At 43.2% G+C, this 19,693-nt stretch overlaps 1 protein-coding gene across 1 annotated transcript; it reads left to right on the forward strand.

The window, feature by feature from the left end:
- The first annotated feature begins 1,315 nt into the window (after nucleotides 1–1,315).
- On the forward strand, nucleotides 1,316–9,763 carry ALDOB (aldolase, fructose-bisphosphate B). Its single transcript, XM_014782033.2, has 8 exons — nucleotides 1,316–1,442; nucleotides 2,265–2,476; nucleotides 3,507–3,561; nucleotides 5,166–5,326; nucleotides 6,237–6,320; nucleotides 7,211–7,385; nucleotides 7,802–8,001; nucleotides 9,668–9,763. Exons 1-8 carry the CDS (start codon nucleotides 1,331–1,333, stop codon nucleotides 9,761–9,763), a joined length of 1,095 nt encoding a protein of 364 aa, XP_014637519.1. The 5' UTR covers nucleotides 1,316–1,330.
- The last annotated feature ends 9,930 nt before the right edge of the window (nucleotides 9,764–19,693 follow it).

A 19,693-nucleotide genomic window follows, 5' to 3' on the forward strand; every position in this document is an offset into this window, starting at 1 on the left:
ACATTAGAATCATCCAAATGCTGATTCCTTTCACCAAATTCACTCTTTCCTTGAAAGAGGGGACTATTGCCCCTTATCCCAACTTTGTGCCTTATTAGCTATTTGTCCTTGGACAAATAATTAAACTCTCTTACATTCTTTCCTTATTTATTATATGGGAGGGGAGAGAAGCCCAGCTGCCTTCTGGGATTGTTGTGAGCAATAAATTATATAGTGTATGTAAAGCAATTAGCAGAGTGCTGGCAATAAATGATAATTTGCTATTATTATTGGGCTATTTTTTCCTTTTGTTTTATTTAAGGAATATCTTTATTTTTTCCGTTGCTGACCACACCACCCTGTGTCTGAGTGTATGAGTGGAGAGGAAATTGGGGAAAGGAGGAGGCCACAGGATTGGATAGGAAACTACTCCAGATAATCTTCACTGTGATTTGATTAGTTTGATAGCTCAATCTACACAAAATCACTCTTTCTAAATCCAAGAGGAGAGCCTATGGGCTTACATTTTTCAAGACTAGCCCAAAGTGGCAGCCAAATAGAAGCAATGGACCTCTTCAGAGGACCCTGCTGAGTACGTTGTTTGGGTAGGGGGTTCTTTGAGCCAGAGTGTCTCCTTGATAAGGCAGTGAAGCTGAGAATTACTGGAGCAGGGATCACTTTGTGACTTTAGCATCATTAGAGCCTGTGGGAACCTCCAGCCCAGAGGCACTTAGGAAAAATACCCCCCATCTGCTTCAAATGGTCTCATAGGTGGTTGAATATAAGAAAAATGAGCCTTACACCCACCCCCTAGGTCCCAAAGGTGAAGGGAGGTTAACTTCAAGGCCAAGTGGTGGTTTCTCCTCTCAAGCCTGTTGCCTGGAGAATAGTCTGGACTACAGGCTAACAGAGCAAAGTGAAGAATGGTCACAGAGGCCAAAAGCCTCACTGTTTTGGCCTCAAGCCATCCAGGGCACCCGATGGCACCTGGAATCCACAGAATAGAAGGACTGTCAGTTACTGCAGTGCCCTCTGTTTGTCAGATTTCAGTGGGTCACTAATTAGCTGGTTCAGAACCAGGATCAGTGATCCCAAAGGTTTCCTGGAAGGCACTCTGTTTAGGATCACCATTTGGCATTCTACCTTCATCTATTGTGGCTAATTGCAACTACTTAGGCTAAGGGGAAAAAACTACAGACTTAATTTGTTTATCCAATTGTGGAAATAGGCCAGAAATGTCAGAGGGGCCTATAGGGCTTAGCTCAATACACTGGAGTCTTGGTCATGATTCCATCGAGCCACTCACAGTTCTGTTCATGCCTCTCCTGCACTCTTTTCCAGACCTGCCACGATGGCCCACCGATTTCCAGCCCTCACCTCAGAACAGAAGAAGGAGCTCTCAGAAATTGCCCAGCGCATTGTTGCCAATGGCAAGGGGATCCTGGCTGCAGATGAGTCTGTAGGTGAGTTCAAGAAACATGATACAACAGGCATACTGTTGTTTCTCCACTTAGCAAAGGCAACTTGATAATCATATTTTCTTTCCTCTCAGAGGAAGTAAAGTTTTCTGTACACGGGAGTGGGAGCAGAAGACTCAGTAAGCATAGACCTTTTGAGGCCTGTTGTTCCAGTAGACAGATTTCTGAAAACAAAGGGACGAGGCTCAAACCCTCCATTTTAGGACCCCTTGCCAGGGATCGTTTGAATCCATCTGTAGCAAGGCCAGGAACTCAGTAACCGGAATATGGTCAGACATACAACCCTCTGCTGCTTACAAGAAATCAGTGTAGAGTCAGCCAAGGAAGGGCAGGGAGGGTAGGGAAGTGTCCACACCTGGGACAGGGAAGGGCTTGTGGCAGACAGAAGCCCAGGTTGGCATGAGGGAGAGTGGTGGCGGGGCCTGCATGGCCCACCATAAAATGATAGAAGCCAGGGAAGTCAAGAGTCTGTCCCAACCCCCTCCTTCCACTGTATGTACATCCAGTCAGGTTGAGGGCTGGACCTGGGGAGGGCTGGAGAGGCCTCAGGGCCTTACATACCCACTTGGACCCAATGGTGGCTTCCATCCTGACCTCAACACACCCAGCCCATACCTTCCTAACCAGCATCCTGATAGCAACCAAGGCCTTTCCTGGGGAGAGAAAAAAGAGGCAGGAGCTTTGAAGATCTGAATGAAAAAGAGAGTCTTGCTGCCCATCCTGGTGAGAGTCACTGAGCTGGTGTGGAGGAGGGCATCAGGAAAGCCCAGGCTTGCTCCTTATACTGCCTCGGCCCTCCCACCATAGGCACCATGGGAAACCGCCTGCAGAGGATCAAGGTGGAGAACACAGAAGAGAACCGCCGGCAGTTCCGAGAAATCCTCTTCACTGTGGACAACTCCATCAACCAGAGCATCGGGGGTGTGATCCTTTTCCATGAGACCCTCTACCAGAAGGACAGCGAGGGAAAGCTGTTCAGAAACATCCTCAAGGAAAAGGGGATCGTGGTGGGAATCAAGGTGAATACTTCTGTTCCCATCTCGCCTTTGCCTCACCCCAGTCAAACTCCCAGCCCGGTGGCTGGGGGAGGGCCAACACTCTGAACATTCGTATCATCTTATTTCTGTCCTCACTCTTTTCCATCATCATCTTCCCACTGAGAACCAGATCCTCTTCTAGACTTTTCTTCCAGTGCTCTCTTCTTTTAACCAAGTTTTCTACAAGGTACTTAATCTCTTAGTGTCTCAATTTCCTCATTTCTAAAATGGGAATAATAGTACCTACCTTAAAATGTTCTTATAAGGATGAATGAGTTTTTAAAACAGTTCCTGTTGCATAATTGTTATTTAGTTAATGATAGCTATTATGATTAAAGCATTTACTGTTCCGTTGTAACTATGTCTTCCAAATCTGCACGAACGTCTCCGGAGTGAACATTAGTATTTGTTGAGTGCTCACAACTCCAAGCACTAATTGCGTCCTCCTCGCAACATCTGGAGGTAGCCTCAATTATTATCCTTATTTTAGAAAGGAGGTGAGAAAATGGAATGACAAGGGGTAACATAACTTGCCCCCGGCAAGGCAAAATTGGAGCCAGTTCAAACCCAGGCTGTCTACCTCTCCGGCTCATGACCTTAGCCTCTGCTCTGCTGAGAGGAGAAGCTGCATCTTTATCCTCTTTGTCTCCTGTAATAACGCAGTGCCTGGTATGTGCAGGTGCTTAATAAATGTCTCTTGAATAAACAGTTTAAGGGAAGCTGCTCTTATACGGCACCTCTGCATCCCGGGAACTGTCGGATTACTTCTTCCTTCCCAAGCTCCAGGCCTGTGCTTTCCATCCTGTTAGGCTGACCCCTTACATGTTCCGTCCAGGTAACTTCCCTTCTGCTATGGACTGAACTGTGTCCCCCTCCCCCCATGACTAATACACCTTCCTAATTCATCTCCTTAGTTTGTGAAAGATGAGAACTGTTAGCATCAGGGGCTCTGCTTGTGTCCTACTGGGACACTTGACACCGCTAACTACTTGTTAATTATTTATATTCACAGTTAGACCAAGGAGGTGCTCCCCTTGCAGGAACAAACAAAGAAACCACCATTCAAGGTAAGGCGATTACCCATTGATGTGAATCACATTATATGCTGGAATGAAGGCAAGCCAAGAGGCGAGCAAGGGAAAACAAAATGTGGATATCACACTGGTTCTAGAACCACACACCTGGTTTTCAGTCCCAGCTCCTCTAGTTAATAACTGTGTGACCTCAGGCTAGTCACTTAAAGGCTCTGAGGCTCAGTCAAAATGGGATAACAATATCTACTTTGCAGAATAGTGGTGGGATTAAATCAGACAATATACATAAAGTGCTTACCAAGTGCCTTGCACAGACAAGATACTCTGGACCTGGGAATATTATTTTTAGAGAAAAATCCAGCAACAGTAGAGAGGAAAGATCGCAAGCTTTGGGATCAGACATATCTAGGTTTGAAGCCTGGTTCCATCACTTACTACTTAGACAATTTTGCAAGGTACTTCACTGCCCAAAGAGACAAGTATAATTCACAGCTCTGGGTTAGCTAAGCAGAATTTGAAGCCCAGCTCTGTCACTCTTTAGTTATGTAAACTTGGCAAAGTCACTTAACCTCTAAGAGCCTCAGTTTCCAAATCTGTAAAATGAGTATACAACTATTAGTTGTATGATATGACTATAGGGTTGTAATAGTATAACAACAACAGTAGTCCCTCGTTATCTGTGGTTTTGCTTTCCTCAGTTTTGGTTACCCAAGGTCAACTGTGGTCCAAAAATATTAAGTGGACAATTCCAGAAATAAACAATTCATAAGTTTTAAATTGCATGCCATTCTTAGTAGCATGATGAAATCTCACACCGCCTTGCTTCACCCCGCCTGGGACGTGAATCATCCCTTTGTCCAGCGGATCCACGCTGTGTACACCACCCACTGTATAGTCACTTAGTAGCCATCTTGGTTGTTAGATCGACTGTCACGATATCGCAGTGCTTGAGTTCAAGTAATCCTTATTTTACTTAATAATGGCTCCAAAGCACAAGAGTAGTGATGCTGGCCATTCGGATATGCCTAAGAGAAGCTGTAAAGTGCTTCCTTTAAGTGAAAAGGTAAAAGTTCTTGACTAATAAGGAAAGAAGAAAAAACTCACATGCTGAGGTTGTTAAGATCTACGGTAACTTTTATTACAGTGTATTGTTATAACTGTTCTATTTTATTATTAGTTACTGTTGTTAATCTCTTACCATGCCTAATTTATAAATTACACTTTATCATAGGTATGTGTATATAGGAAAAAACGTCCTCGGTTTCAGGCATCCACTGAGGGTCTTGAAAGCATCCCCAGTGGATAAGGGGGGACTACTGTCTCACGGTTGTTATGATAATTAAATGAGATCAGGTGTACAAAACGTCTAGAACCATGCCTGGACCATAGTAAGTACTAGACAAATATTAGTTCCCTCTAGTCTTCTTCTGGAGTATCCACGGTATGTTAAAACCATATTTATTAAATCCAGGTCTTTTGCCTCAGTACTGGGATTAATATATATTTGCCTGGATGTTTTCGGTCCTCAAACTCTGTGGCTAAAAGCTAAGCCAAGGGAGAACTCCTTCACTTTATCAGCGGCCCCATGGATCAGGGACTGGGTGCAAAGAAGCCTTTCTCTCTTTGGTGACTTGCAGGGCTTGATGGCCTTTCTGAACGCTGTGCTCAGTATAAGAAAGATGGTGCTGACTTTGGGAAGTGGCGTGCTGTGCTGAGGATTGACAACCAGTGTCCATCCAACCTTGCCATCCAGGAAAATGCCAACGCCCTGGCCCGCTACGCCAGCATCTGTCAGCAGGTGCTCTGCCTTCCCCTTGGGCTAAAAAACAGGAGGCAAGAGCTTTCTTCAGAGCCAATTTTACTATAACTTTCCAATTTTACTATAACTACACATGAGCCTTCTCTCACCAATGTATCCTGGTAGCATTTATCACTACTTTTGCTATAGCCAAGCGTGGTAGGGAAAGATTTAATTCCACAAATCAGCTATGAGCCCCAAAGACCAATGCCATCAACTGCTGCCCTCTGCCAGAGCTCTAGAAGCTGGGCCTTAAAAGTGATCAGGCTCGTAAGGCCAGGGCACTTGCTTGTCTATGCTCCACCATGTCTGAGGCATGATCCTCTTAGATCCTCAGTTTGAAGGTGATAGTTCTGATCTAGTTCCAATCCACATAATTTCTTGAAGGATGGTGACTTGATGCTCAAGTTTCCAATCTAAGTTGAAGTTTCTCTGGGATCCAAGTTAAGTCAGATTGCTTGTGTGGGTGCTATGTTGGGGTTACTTGAGTTGTGGGCACCTGGAGAGTCCCAATTAGAACTGTAAACATTGCTTAATTCCTTAATTAACCCAGACAAGAGGCATCTTTCTTAGTGATTTAAACTTGACTGACGTTAAAGGGTGACAGCTAGGTGCTGAGGTAGCCAGAACAGTCTCTAGAATAAGATACAGAAATTAAGGGTTTGCATTTATTTTACTTCATTCCCAGAAAAACTTTTTGGTTTTTTTTTTAGCTCACTGTTCTTTTTTGGCTAAGCCACAAATGCTCACTAGACATCCCACTAAATTTCTTTCACTGCCTTTAAGTCACCTATATGGTATTTCTCCATAAGGGCTTCGTTTTACACCAATTGTAACTGTTGACTATCCTCCTAAGGAAAAGTTCCCGATGAGCAGAGCTTCACTTTGTCTCCTCCTTTTTCCTTTTTAGAATGGGCTGGTACCCATTGTTGAACCAGAGGTAATTCCTGATGGAGACCATGACTTGGAACACTGTCAGTACGTTACTGAGAAGGTGAGTCTTGAATATAAAGGACCCAATTCCTGTTGAACAATCTTGTTTTTAAGTAATAGCTGTTACTTAACATATATCAGCTGTTATATATGAAATATTCTTTAGTTGGAATCATTTTGTAGCATTGAGAAGGTAACGAGGTGTTCTCAAACCTTCTACTGTTTTGGCACATGATATGCTCCTTATGGAAAAAGCACAGGATTTGCAGTATCAAGACTAGGGCTCGAGAATCCATGTTCCCAGTTGTGGGACCTTGGGTTAAGTCATATCTTTTTGGACCTCAGTTCCATTATGTGTAAACTAAGAAATTTTAAAATAAGATATGAGACTCACATGAGAAACTGTAATTAGAAGTCATTTGTTCCCATGTGACTTTCTAAATTAACCACAGTATATCTGTAAGACAGTAAGAAAGTCCTAATGTAACCTGACCTCAGTTTCTCCACTTGCAGAATTAGGTGGACTGAAATGAGATCTGAAAGCATTTCTGTCTCTAAAATGTATGTTTTTATGACCACTCAGCTTCTATGGGGATGGAGAATGGAGGCCAATTTAGATGTCCTCAGCTAACTAAATCAAGGCCATCTCAATTGACCAAGGGGAGTAATGAGAAAGAAGGAGTGAAGGGCCTCTAGGAGGCAGAGCCATGCCAATAGTGCATGAAGTGAGCATTCAGAGTAGGGGTGGCAGGGATAGGCCAGCTGGCTGTGCTCGATGGCTGTGGTTTACAATGCATTACTCTGATGAGGCCTAGAGGCTGGTTGGGAAGCTTCGGCTAAGCAACATATGGGAATTCCTTCATCCTGCATCCCCACAATGTAAAAGGGCCAAGGTCAGGTGACTCTAAGGCTGGCTCTGGGTTTCACCTGTTGGGACCTCTTGTCCTTCAGGTCTTGGCTGCTGTCTACAAGGCTCTGAACGACCATCATGTTTACCTGGAGGGCACCTTGCTGAAGCCCAACATGGTGACTGCTGGACATGCCTGCACCAAGAAGTATACTCCAGAGCAAGTGGCTATGGCCACTGTCACAGCTCTCCACCGGACTGTTCCTGCTGCAGTTCCTGGTAAGGCTTTCTTTCTCCTCCAGCTCGAGGCCTCAGCCCTCATCCTTTGAAGGAGCGCCACAAGGGTCTGTGTTTGTCCAGGTGTCTGCCTCTATCGACGAAACAGACCTCTGCTGTCTCACAGGCAGCCAGCACTTGCCCCCTGCACTCCATGATACCACGTATCCTGAGTCTGTCCAAAGGCACACAATCCATTGATTTCCTCAATATTTTACCACCCTCCTTATTTATTAAAGCCCTTCTCTCCTTAGCGCAACTAGCTTCGGCAAAGGCAAATTAATTTCTCCGACCCAGTCCCACACAATTAAGTAGAGAAAAGATTGAGACGTTACATTTCTTTTAGGCTCCTTGCTTGCTTTCTCAAGCAGGGCACATAAGCTGGGCCTAGTAGAATGTAATGGCTTCTCTCCTTCCAGGCATCTGCTTTTTGTCTGGAGGCATGAGTGAAGAGGATGCGACTCTCAACCTCAATGCGATCAACCTTTGCCCTCTTCCAAAGCCCTGGAAACTAAGTTTCTCTTATGGACGAGCCCTGCAGGCCAGTGCCCTGGCTGCCTGGAGTGGCAAGGCTGCAAACAAGAAGGCCACCCAGGAGGCATTTATGAAGCGGGCCCTGGTAAGATGCCACTCCTCTTAGCTCCTTGATCAAGTGGATACTCAGGGCCTGGCTCTCTCACATGGAGAAGCACTGCTTTCTCAGGCCATGACGGTTTCCCCAGATAGTGTCTACTAGATATTTGAAAATGTGGCAGTCGAGCTCAGTAGGAAGGTTAGGGCTAGAGAGAGTTTTGAATTATCCACACTGGGAGGTTATTGGATGACAGTAGATTGAAGGACTGTTTCCACAGAGATACTTCAGAGGGAAGATAAGAAGGCCAAGGACTGAACCCAGCACACCTTTCATTTTGGGAAGAAGAAGAAGACAAGCTACCAAACCAAGCAGCAATAATATGATAGAATGAACCAAGGCTTCTGGGAACAAACAGAAACAAGTTTCAAGGGGTCAATGACAACACACTATAGAGAGATTCAGAATAAGGACTTTTTGAAAAGGCTGAGACTGGCACATAGGAGCATATCAGTGACCCTCAACAAAACAGTATCAATAGAGAGAGAAGAGGAAAGATGACCATTCAAAATGTTTGTTAGGAAAAAACCCAGAAAAGTTACCAGGAGAAATGAGGACAACAAAGGGTTTTATTCCAGCAGTAACCATTCCTTTTTGAATACCTACTGTGAGCCAAGGACTGGGGTGAACAAAGCAGACACAGCCACTGCCTTCAGGAGGCTTAGAGTCTGGCCAAATAGGAGAGAGTTTGGCATGTTTCAATGTAAAGCAGAAGGAGCCAGAGGAAAGATCAGAGATCAGGAGAGCGGGGATCATTGAGAGGACAAGGACTTAGAGGAATCAGGATTGTATGAAACTAAATATTAAATACAGGTGGCAGAGTTGGCCTTAGAAAGGAGGGAAGAGATAGCAAAGAAGAAAGAGAATGGGTTTGGAATCAGGTCTGTAGAGGTGAAGAGATGTAGCAGTTGGAGGCCATCTATTAGAGTGATAAGGGAATGGAGATTTCAGTCTTACCAGTGGGGAAGCCTGGAATCGCTGTTGAAGTGGTCTACTAGGAAACTGACCAGATGTTCCGTCCAAGCATCAGGCAAGGAGCAGCTGAAATGAGAATGAGTTTGTAGTATATTAACTTAGATCCTGAATTTTCCTAACAGCTCTCTTAAGCATGCAGGAAGATTGAGATCAACCTATATGGGAAATAGCAGGGTAGAAGAATAAAAGTTTAACAGGAAGACAGAAGAGTGCTGAATTTGAGTGACAGCCTTAATCAGCTTGCTGATCACAGAGGAGGCTGGGCAAGGAACCCAGTGCAGCCAGAAATTTGATGATGAGGCGCTAAAGAAAGGGAGGCCCCAGCGAAGCTAAAAAAAATCATCTCAGGGGCATAAGTGAGGTGTGAGATTTTAGAGGTAGTGCTTTACCACGCGATGATGGAGAACTGGGTATGGTGGTTTGGTGTGTGTCCGAACCACCTGATGGGAGGGTCAAAACGAAGATTGCTGGGCATCAGCCACCAAGTTTGTGATTCAGAAGGTCTGGGGTCAAGCTAGAGAATTTCCATTTCTAACAAGGTCCATGAAACACACTTTGAAAATGACTGTAGGTGTAGAAATAAGTCCTGGAGAGAGCAGACAATAGCAGCAGTGACTTGAAGCCGTGGTACCGCTGAGTTGGCTCTAACTCGTCCTCCTCTCTCACACTTGTTTTTCAGGCTAACAGCCAGGCAGCCAAAGGCCAGTATGTTCACACAGGCGCCTCCAGTGCTGCTTCTACCCAGTCGCTCTTCACAGCCTGCTACACCTACTAGAACCCGAGGCCTGCCGGCCTGGCTCTCACTCTTCCAGGGGTCTGGGAAGGAGGGCTGAAAGGGAACAACTTTTGACCAACCCTGGAAATCAGGAAAAATTAGATTGAAACTGCTGGAAACACAATGCATGTTAAATTCTTGGACACAAGAAAAAAAATCAGTTATTGAAACATAAGTCTGAATATTAAGGATCTAACGAAATTTCACCCAACAGTTTCCTTGCCACACTTCCAGCTCCCCATGCCCCTGAGTATCCACCTAAGACAAGAATAGACTTGAAGACAAAATCAACTCTCCAGCCAAATAACGACCACCGAGTGAAACCCCTCAGAAGCTGAATGCAGAGAAGTGCGTCTCATTGAACAATCTCAACAGTGGTAGGTTGTGAAGGAGACAGCTGCAACCAAAAAGGAAATAAAATATTCTATAAACCTTCAGTTGGTATCAGGTTTCCCTTTCTGCTCTTGCCTTCAAAGGGCTCAGTATGTTTGATTATCTTTGACCCTACTAGAGATGATTGGTATTAATGGTCAGGGTCCTCAACGTTGGCTACTCATTGGAATCACCTGGCAAAATTTAAAAAACCCAGATGCTCAGGCCACACTCCTGCCCAATTAAATCAGAAGCTCTTGATGTGGGATCCTCTAAGTATCAGGGTTTCTTAAAGCTCCCTTGATGATTCCAATGTGCAGCCAAGTTTGAGAACTACCAAGCTAGAGTTCAAGTTTGAGCATATTTAAAAATGAAAGCCATTCATAACGTGAAGCAAGGTAAAATGTAAAAAGATTTCGAGCAACATGTGGAGTGTAAAAGAGATTCAGTGTGACTTTGATGCTTGGAGCATTCCTCCTCGAGTGGCCCAGGTTGGTGACACAGGACAACGTCTTCCTCTGCACATCCGAGCACACTACCTAGTTTTGCAGTAAAGAATATTCCCATAATTATACTTTACTGACTTTCAATTTTCAGAATTAACCTGTAGAAAAAGCATTAAAGACAACCATAGTTACAATAGAGAATTTAAACATTATAACTTTGGACAGTATAAAAGTAATGATTTTGGTGAAAAAAAAGTAATGATTTAACTGACAGAAGCTGAGAAATTAAAGGGGGAGGAGAAGTGGAGGGAAGCAAAGGGAGCATTAATTCACTTAGGGGGAGTCAGGATTCTACTTACAATTGATGGATTAAGAAATGGTGCTTTAAAAAAAGAAATAGTGTTGTAAGTCCATCAGAGTAACAAAGGAAATGGATACAAATGATTAAAATATTCATACCTATAATTCAAATATAGGAAAAGGTAGTAAACTAAATTATCTCTCTGGAAGAGTGCAAGGATAAACAATATTGTTTAGAGTAGATAAATTGAGAAATAGAGGCATAAACATATTATTTAGAGGAATAAGACAGAATTAGTCCAAAAGACCTGGGAGTAGGGCGTAGGGAAGGAGATTTTTACTTATTATGTTCCTCTGCAACACTTGAGTGTTGATTTCCATGTACCTGTATTACTTTTCTAAAGACAACTATATTCATACAAGCAATTCAAACCCCCCTTAGAGGTCATTCAGCCCAAGGCTTTCGATTTACAGATGGTAAAACCAAGCCTAGAGCAGTCGAATTACTTGCTGCAGGCCACACCTTTAGGGGTTTAGGGTAGAGTTAAGAGATTAAAACTCAGCTCTCTTTCTCCTATAACGGACACAAGGCCAGAGAGGAAGGGCAGGGCAGGGCACCAGGCAGCGCTCCACACCTCTGCCACCAGTGTTGTAGGTCCTCAACACGTTGTATTGTGTTCATTCATCCCATCAGCAAGCACTTCAGCTCCTATCATGTGCTAAGCTGTCCTAAAAGCTGGTAACACCTGGTGTGACAAAGCTCTTCTGCCAGAAAATTTTTATCTCGAGCTTACTCAGCATCACTGACCCTATGTTGTAAAGAAACCTCTTAGACTCTCATTTACAGGTTGAGCATGAATTTCTAATCAAGACTGAGTTATTTATGTCTTTTGGTCAGGGCCGATTACATTTCACTGGGTGTGAGGATTTATATAATGCATTTTCCCTGGCTATCATCTGATATATTTTCCTGAGTAAAGCACTACAGGTGTCTCTGAAATCTCAACCCCAGTAAGTTCCTCCACTCAGGGTAATTTCAAGACGAGTGTTATGAGGCTACAGACTTCTGTTTCTATTAACTGTATGAGGCTACAGACTTCCATTTCTACTAACTGAGTGAACATATTAGTGGCATCCTAGGTTTTGGTACACTGTCAGATTTATTCTAGTAGTTATTGAACACCTACTAAAAATAAAACCTGGTACTAGGCACTGAAAGTAATTAAGAGGTTTCAGCTTGAGGATAGCCATAACATTCGCATACCAGACAAGTAAGCTTCAGTAGCTAAGCAAGAAACGAAAATGCCATTGACAGTGTTGGGAAGTGGGAAGGAGAGCCGTTCAGTAGAGCTGGCTGCAGAAAGGGAGGAGAGGGCACTTAGGTTGGACATGAGGGGATGGCAAAGGGGAAGGAACTCTTAGAACTGCCTTTGTGTAAGAAAACACTTCGATAAGTCACTAGGAGGTAATACCATGAAGGCATAAGTATCAAAAGCCAGCGCCACAAAAAAATTACTAAATGCTGGGAAGAATAAAAAGAGGAATTTGTTTTTGCTCTGAAGAGGAAGAAGGAGAGGAAGGAGGGAAGGGGCAGGAAAATGAGTGACGAGAAAGGAAGAAACAGAAAGGAGAGGAAGACAGAAGGCAGGGAGAAGCTAGGGCAATATGGAATCGTGGGGAGGTGACTAAAGGACTTTTCGGAAGGGGGAGAAATATCAAGCAATCTAAAGATATTTGTCTTCTTGAGCGGAAGAGCTGAGTTTCACGGATGCGTCTATGTTATGCCTTACAAAAACAAGACGCCGAGATGATGCATAGTGATTCATAACGGGAATTAATTTAGCAGAAGCAGAAGCCGACTGTGACAATGAGAATATAAGCGTCTAGAGACGTGCAGAAATCTTGGAGCAGGCTTTAGACACGGCAGCTTTGGGACTTCAAGTCCATCTGATTTAGCTCTCCTGGGGTGGAAGACTCCAGCGGACGTCTGCATTTCACTCAGAGCAACGGCGGGGGAAACCGGCCGGTGCACTAAGGCAGCTGTCCAAGGTCGCGTAACCCGTGGGTGAGACTTAGGCCAGTGTGATTTGCCAAGTCCTCTTGGGAGGCAGTACCCGTGGTGGTGAAAAGCACAGGTTCTGGAGTCGGACAGTCTCAGTTCAACTGCTGGCTCTGCCACTTACTAGCCGTGTGAGCTTGGACACATTACACGGCCTTTCTGTGTTTCAGTTTCTTTGTCTCCAAAATAAAGACAAGTATAGCATCGCAAATTAGTGAGAGGTTAAAGGAGTCAATACATCTCAATAATAGGTTCACAATCCCGAAATCCAAAAAGCTCTGAAAACCAAAAGTTTTCTCATAAGTTTGGAGCAAACTATTTGGTGGCAAACCTGACTCGAGGCTGTTGTGTTTATTCCACTTGATGGGATGCAGAGATATTAATGTGTCTGATTGTAGGTGCTGACTCGGACCCTGCAGAGGGAGTTACACAAGGTACAGCATAAGCAATATACTTACTCTCCAACATATTGATTTCCAAAACACATATGCCCTCAAGGCTCTCAGATAAAGAATTGTGAACCTGTCCTTAGTTTAACATCTGCCACGCTTCTAGGGTAGAAGATGAATTACTCATGCTCAATAGAGCCCAGAAGGCTCACGTAACGCTACCAATTCCCTAAGCCCATTTTCTAGAGAGGATGAATTAAGAGACAGGAGTCATAATGGCAAAGCGCAACACAGCCACTCACGGCTCTTTTTTCATTACTCAAATAAACACGGTTTTCTGGCTGTCGCACAGACTGTCCTAAGCCTTCTGAAATAGTCTAACGCTCAGTACTGGGCATCAATATATGTAAACATATATAAAATCAGTCAACAATTATTCAGTCAACAAGCATCTACTGTATGCTTGGTGCTGTAAAGATACTACACGGGCCTTGTTGAGATGAAGACAAGGATCCAACTAGGAAGAAAAATGGTACACAACAATGTGCTACATTACAGCAGCAAAGGGCAGGTGTTGAGATCAGAAGGGCTTTACAAAGGAGGTGGGATGAATTGCAGACAGTTTATTGCTAGTTATATGATCTTGCGATCTTGAGCCTCAGTTTCCTCATTTGTAAAATATGGTCGCTGTGAGGTTAACAGTATTTTATGTACCGTGCCAGATACATAAGTCGTGAAGAAATATTAGTTATATTTTTTCCCCATCAGGTGGCTCTTGAAGATTGGTAAAGGCACTTGAGTGGAGTGAAGATGAATTAACTGGGTCCTGACTGCAGTACAGATTGTGTATGTTGAGGAAATTGTGGGAAATTGGAACAGAATGGTGAGATCAAGTGGAGTGGCATAGTGGAGGGGAAGGGGAGAGTGGGCAGGAATAATATGGAAAGTCTGGCCTTGAAGTAATGAAAAATAGGAACTTGCGACTAATTTTTGAGCAGGGAATAACATGATAAAAGAGTGCTGCTGAAAATTATTTGTTAGAACGTAGAGGATTGGGAGGAAACTGGGAGCCAGCTAAGTGTGTATAGTAGCAATCCAACACAGGGCCTAGTCTCTTGTTGGTGGGAGTCAGTGAGTGGACACGACATCTTTAGACTAGGGAAAACAACAACAACAAACTCTCCTTATGTAGTATAGCTATTTACCACCCAAATAACGTCTCTGTTTTATTGCAACCTGAGAGGCAAGCACCGGGACAAATGAAAATTCAAAATTCTCCTACATCTTGTTCTCAAAAAGAGCTTACATACACGCACAGACACAGCCCTTTGAGTATGGTGGCACAGTGAAATACAGAGCATCTTCTAAATATAGCGCTAATTCTTCTGGTAGTTCCTAACAACCAGGGCTAAGCTGTAGCCTGAGGTCTCAGGTGTCGGACAAATCTACCCTGGCCTCTTAAGACATCCAAGGTCAAGGCATCTTTCTGCAGCCACTTCCAACTTTTCCTTCCTTGTCTTGCCCTGGTTTTACCTCAGGGAATATACAGACCAAAGAAGTTAGAATGTACTTCTTGTTTCTAGGGACACAATGACTGTCATGTGATGTGGAGGTTTACCTTAGCCATTGGACTGACATAAGTCTATTCTTGAGAACATGGCTCCTGGACAGGAAATAGTGAAGGTAGAGATATATGCTATGTTGTATTTGTGAAAAATGTATCAAAACTCAGTGTTTTGCAAAGTTAGGTGATTTTTTTCCCCAGCCTTTACACTATGGAATACACACGGCTTACTACTCACTCCCCAAAGTCTCCTTGAGGATAAAAGACTGCTTGATGCAATTAATACTTACAGTATTAACATAGCACCTAGCAGGTATTTGAAAAATACATGTTAATTGAACTTGTACCATTTGTGAGGTAAAGTAAGTGAATGTGTTCTTCATTTGTCCATGCATCGTAGAGATGGCCTTAATTAAAAAGAAACCAACCAACCCACCCCACCAACCATCCAAGGCCACAAAATACTTTTGAAGGAGATAGAGAGGGAAGGTGAAAGGTATCAAATACTGATTAGGAATAGTAACTTTAAAAAAATGATTGGAATATCCGGACTAGATTTAAAAAAGGAGTTGAAATTTATTCTGTAAACAAATATCACGCTCAACTGGGTATGCTGTGACCCCCCCTAGATTTGCTGATGACATCCTCCTTTAGGAAGACAGATGAAGGAGAAAGACCCTCCTCATCAAAATTACATAGAAATGGAGTATTATAGTGATTTCCTTTTTTTTTTTGTTTTGCCACCAAAGACTCCTTTTACTTGCTCATTTTAAAATGTTATCTACTGTGATGGTTAATTGTCTGTTTCAACTTGACTAGGCTAAGGGATGCTGGTAAAACATTATTTCTGGGTGTGTCTGTGAGGGTGTTTCTGGAAGAGACTTGTGTTTGAATCTGTAGGCTGAGTAAAGAAGACTGCCTTCACCAATGTTGGTAGGCATCATCCAATTCATTGAGGGCCTGAATCAAACAACAAGGTGGAGAAAGGGCAAATTTGCTCTCTGCCTAAGCTGGGGCATCCGTCTTCTCCTGTCCTTGGACATCAGCGCTCCTGGTTCTTGGGCCTTTGTACTCTGACTGAATTACACAACTGGCTTTCATGGTTCTCCAGCTTGCAGATGGCATATTGTGGGACTTCTTGGCCTTCATAACGGCATGAGTCAATTCCCACTGTCTGTCTGTTTATCCATCCTATTGGTTTATTGGTTGCTTCTCTGGAGAACCTGAAAACATCTACTGATTTATATTTGCTTCATCTACTTTAACCCTAATCTTCTTTCAAAATCATTCCATGTGTTAATTCCTACAATTTGAGTAATCCCATTACAAGTTCATAGCCCTTTGCTTCAGCTGGTCCCTAAACAAAACGCCATAAGCCCTCCACAAGTTTTTGTTTGGTTCTCTCTTCCATTCTCCCCAATTGCTACTCCAAATCTTTACTATTGATGAGGCTCCCAACTCTACCCCTACCGGTGTCCACCCCGCTTTTCTCCCAAATTGGAGGAAGAAAGCCTCCAAAGAAAATCCTTCCATTAGTGCTAGAATTCATTTTTGCTTATCTAATAACTTAATCAGTTTCCACCTGCTCTCCTTTATCTTCAACCTCTCCCTAAACTGGCTATCTTTTCAGAATGGCAAAATACTCAAATTTTTCTTTAAAGTCCATCTACATCCCTCTTTATATTCACAGACAAGTAATCTACTTTCTATTCCCTTTTACAGACCAGTAAAATTAAGTGGGTAAGAAGAATCATCAAAAAAGGGTTGTCAATTTTCTTTTTTTCACTAAAGACACAGATTCAACAGACCATTCCCTAAAATTACTATTATTTCATAAAAGGATTTTTTTATTTAAAAGGGGTGCATAACTTCAGAATAAAGTAAGGTCTTTAATCAATTTAGCTTTTTTACAAAGATACTATATTGTGCTTATTTTTACCATTTGAATGTAGAACAGTAAACTTCTTGTCATGAATTGATAGCATTTGGGACCTGACGATCTGCACTCTGCAGACACTACTTAACACCCTGAAAACTGGCTCTTCCCAATTTCAGAAGCTGCTCTTATACAACAAATTTAATGACTTTGTTTTCTTTTTTTTTTTTTTTTTGAGGAAGATCAGCCCTGAGCTAACATCCATGCTAATCCTCCTCTTTTTGTTGAGGAAGACCGGCTCTGAGCTAACATCTATTGCCAATTCTCCTCCTTTTTCCCCCCCAAAGTCCCAGTAGATAGTTGTATGTCATAGTTGCACATCCTTCTAGTTGCTGTATGTGGGACACGGCCTCAGCATGGCCGGACAAGCAGTGCGTTGGTGCACACCTGGGATCCGAACCGGGGCCGCCAGTAGCAGAGCGTGCGCACTTAACCGCTAAGCCATGGGTCCAGCCCTAATGACTTTCTGATTATCAAATCTAAAGGACCCTTCAACCCTTCCTTGATGTCTCTGCAGCACTCTGCCAGGTCACTTTCCCATAGCAGTTCTCACTTCGTATTGGGTTTTCCACACTTCTCGGTGTTCCTCCCTCAGCCTCCTTTGCATCTTGCCCACCCACTAAACAATAGTGGGCCTCAGGATTCCATCTCTGGATTTCTTTTCTTTCTTTATTCTTTCCTCAAGTCCTAATTCATTTCTGTGTCTACACACTGGTGAATTCCTAAGCCAATTTCTAGTCCAGATCTCTTCCCTTGTACCATATCCACGACTTCAATTACCTCTGGACATCTCTACTGTCTCACAGATAGACCAAACATTACATGTTCAAAAGCTTTAGTAATCTCCTCACTCCACACCAGGTGCACCGCTTGCCACCCACCCCATCTTAGTGAATAAGAGCACCAACCACCCAAACCCACCTTGACTCTTTCCTCTTCACTTTCCTCATTCAGTTACCAACCAACCCTTACTCTATTTATATTGCTCAAATCCATCTTTTTCTCATTCCCACTGCCTTACTTGAAAATGCCATAATCTCTCAACTGTACTACTCTAAGAGCCTCTTGAAGTTAACAGGGAAACCACAAGTTCTTGAAACAGTACTTCGTGTAATTTTCTGAGGATAAGATCCAGAGAGCTAAGGGTCAAGAACCAATCTTTTCCCTCCTATTCACTTCCACATTGCCTCTTGATTTAAAATGGAGGCACCACAGGATGTGTTGTCCGTGCAGTATTTGCAAAGGTACACAAGGGGAGTTTCTGGGGTACCAGTGATGTTTCTTAAGCCGTGCCAGTTTCGTGTTTAGTTTGGAAAATTCAGAGTTGCACACTTCAAATATGTGCCCTTTCCACACACATACAACATACCTAAATATAAGGAAAACATTACCACAGAATTTTAAGCAAAAGAGCCAAGTCCTCTCTCTTGAGCATGACAACTCGCTTGTTCTGCACTTGTTTGCTGGCAGCCTTACCTCCTGCCACGTTCTTGTCACGGAGCAACTGGGAGTTCACCCTGTAGCTACCAGGTCCTCCCACAACTCCCCATCTTCAGACACTAATCATCTTTCCTGATACTCATCTTTTAGTCTCCTCTTAAGCATCATCTCCTCTTTTAATATTTAATTTTCTCCTTCCCTCCTCTTCTAGGCACTTCATATCCCTCTCTAAAGCCCTCTCCGTACTTCTGTCATTTCCTTGGCAAACAACAGTGAATACTGCAATGAACTTGCTTTAAAAATATTCACCCTGGGCCGACCCCGTGGCTTAGTGGTTAAGTGCACATGCTTCGCTACTGGCAGCCTGGGGTTCAGATCCTGGGCATGCACCAACACGCCGCTTCTCCAGCCATGCTGTGGCCGCGTCCCACATACAGCAACTAGAAGGATGTGCAACTATGACGTACAACTATCTACTGGGGCTTTGGGGGGGAAAAAAGGAGGAGGATTGGCAATAGATGTTAGCTCAGAGCTGGTCTTCCTCAGCAAAAGGAGGAGGATTAGCATGGATGTTAGCTCAGGGCTGATCTTCCTCACACACACAAAAAAAAAACTCACCTTTTTGGCTATGCTTTTTATAAGCAAGGAATTGTAAATATAGTCAAGAATTGTTTCACTGCTAGTTTTCAGCTGTTGCTCCAGATTCACATCCAAGAATGTTAAAAACTATGTAATTTTAATAGGAATCTCTCATATGACCATGGCGCCAAATTACAATGAGGTCAACAAAGCCAGCTTCTGCTAAGCAAGATAACCATACGTGAAACAGATGCAATTCCAGCAGAAAGCAAAGCAATGTTTTAATGTGCATGCAGTGAAAACACACACCTTTCATTAGGTTTTTCAAAATACTGAGGTCTAAGAACCTTATTTTTAGCTGAGACCTTGGCCTGGGAACCATAGGTGTAAAATAAGTAAAACTGGGGAGATTTAGGGCAGGATAATTTTATTGAGGAATCAAGTGCATTTTCAGTTACTTCTCTTTTTTTGTAATTTTAATTGGGCTACAAACTCTGTTTTGAAGTTAGCTGTATGGTAACTAGGAGTACCTAATTAGAATAAGGGAGTGCACACAGAGGTATATTTCTATACATGTACCGTAACATCCACATTTACACGTGCACACACACACATACTCAGAGACAGGAAGGTGAAAATTTGGAGGTGATGCTTAGAATGTGTAAGGCACAGGAGAAAGGGAGATCTTTTGCTCAATTAGGAAGTTAGAATTACAGGGTTCTGGTGACTTGGCATTGTGTACTCACAAACTAAAGAACCTGGACTTAACCTTAATTGAACTATCCTAGAAAACGTAATTAGTCATTGGTACAAGAAGTGAGAGCAACTTCCTTTAAATCCTTGAT

Source organism: Ceratotherium simum, chromosome 29 (genome assembly GCF_057802395.1).
Source record: "Ceratotherium simum simum isolate JZ-2026a chromosome 29, ASM5780239v1, whole genome shotgun sequence".
NCBI lineage: Eukaryota > Metazoa > Chordata > Mammalia > Perissodactyla > Rhinocerotidae > Ceratotherium > Ceratotherium simum.

Coding starts and splice junctions, on each gene's coding strand:
- ALDOB (XM_014782033.2), top strand. CDS start 1,331: ATGGCCCACCGATTTCCAGCCCTCACCTCAGAACAGAAGAAGGAGCTC. Junction 3,562..5,165: donor CAAAGAAACCACCATTCAAG/GTAAGGCGATTA, acceptor GGTGACTTGCAG/GGCTTGATGGCCTTTCTGAA. Junction 6,321..7,210: donor GTCAGTACGTTACTGAGAAG/GTGAGTCTTGAA, acceptor CTTGTCCTTCAG/GTCTTGGCTGCTGTCTACAA.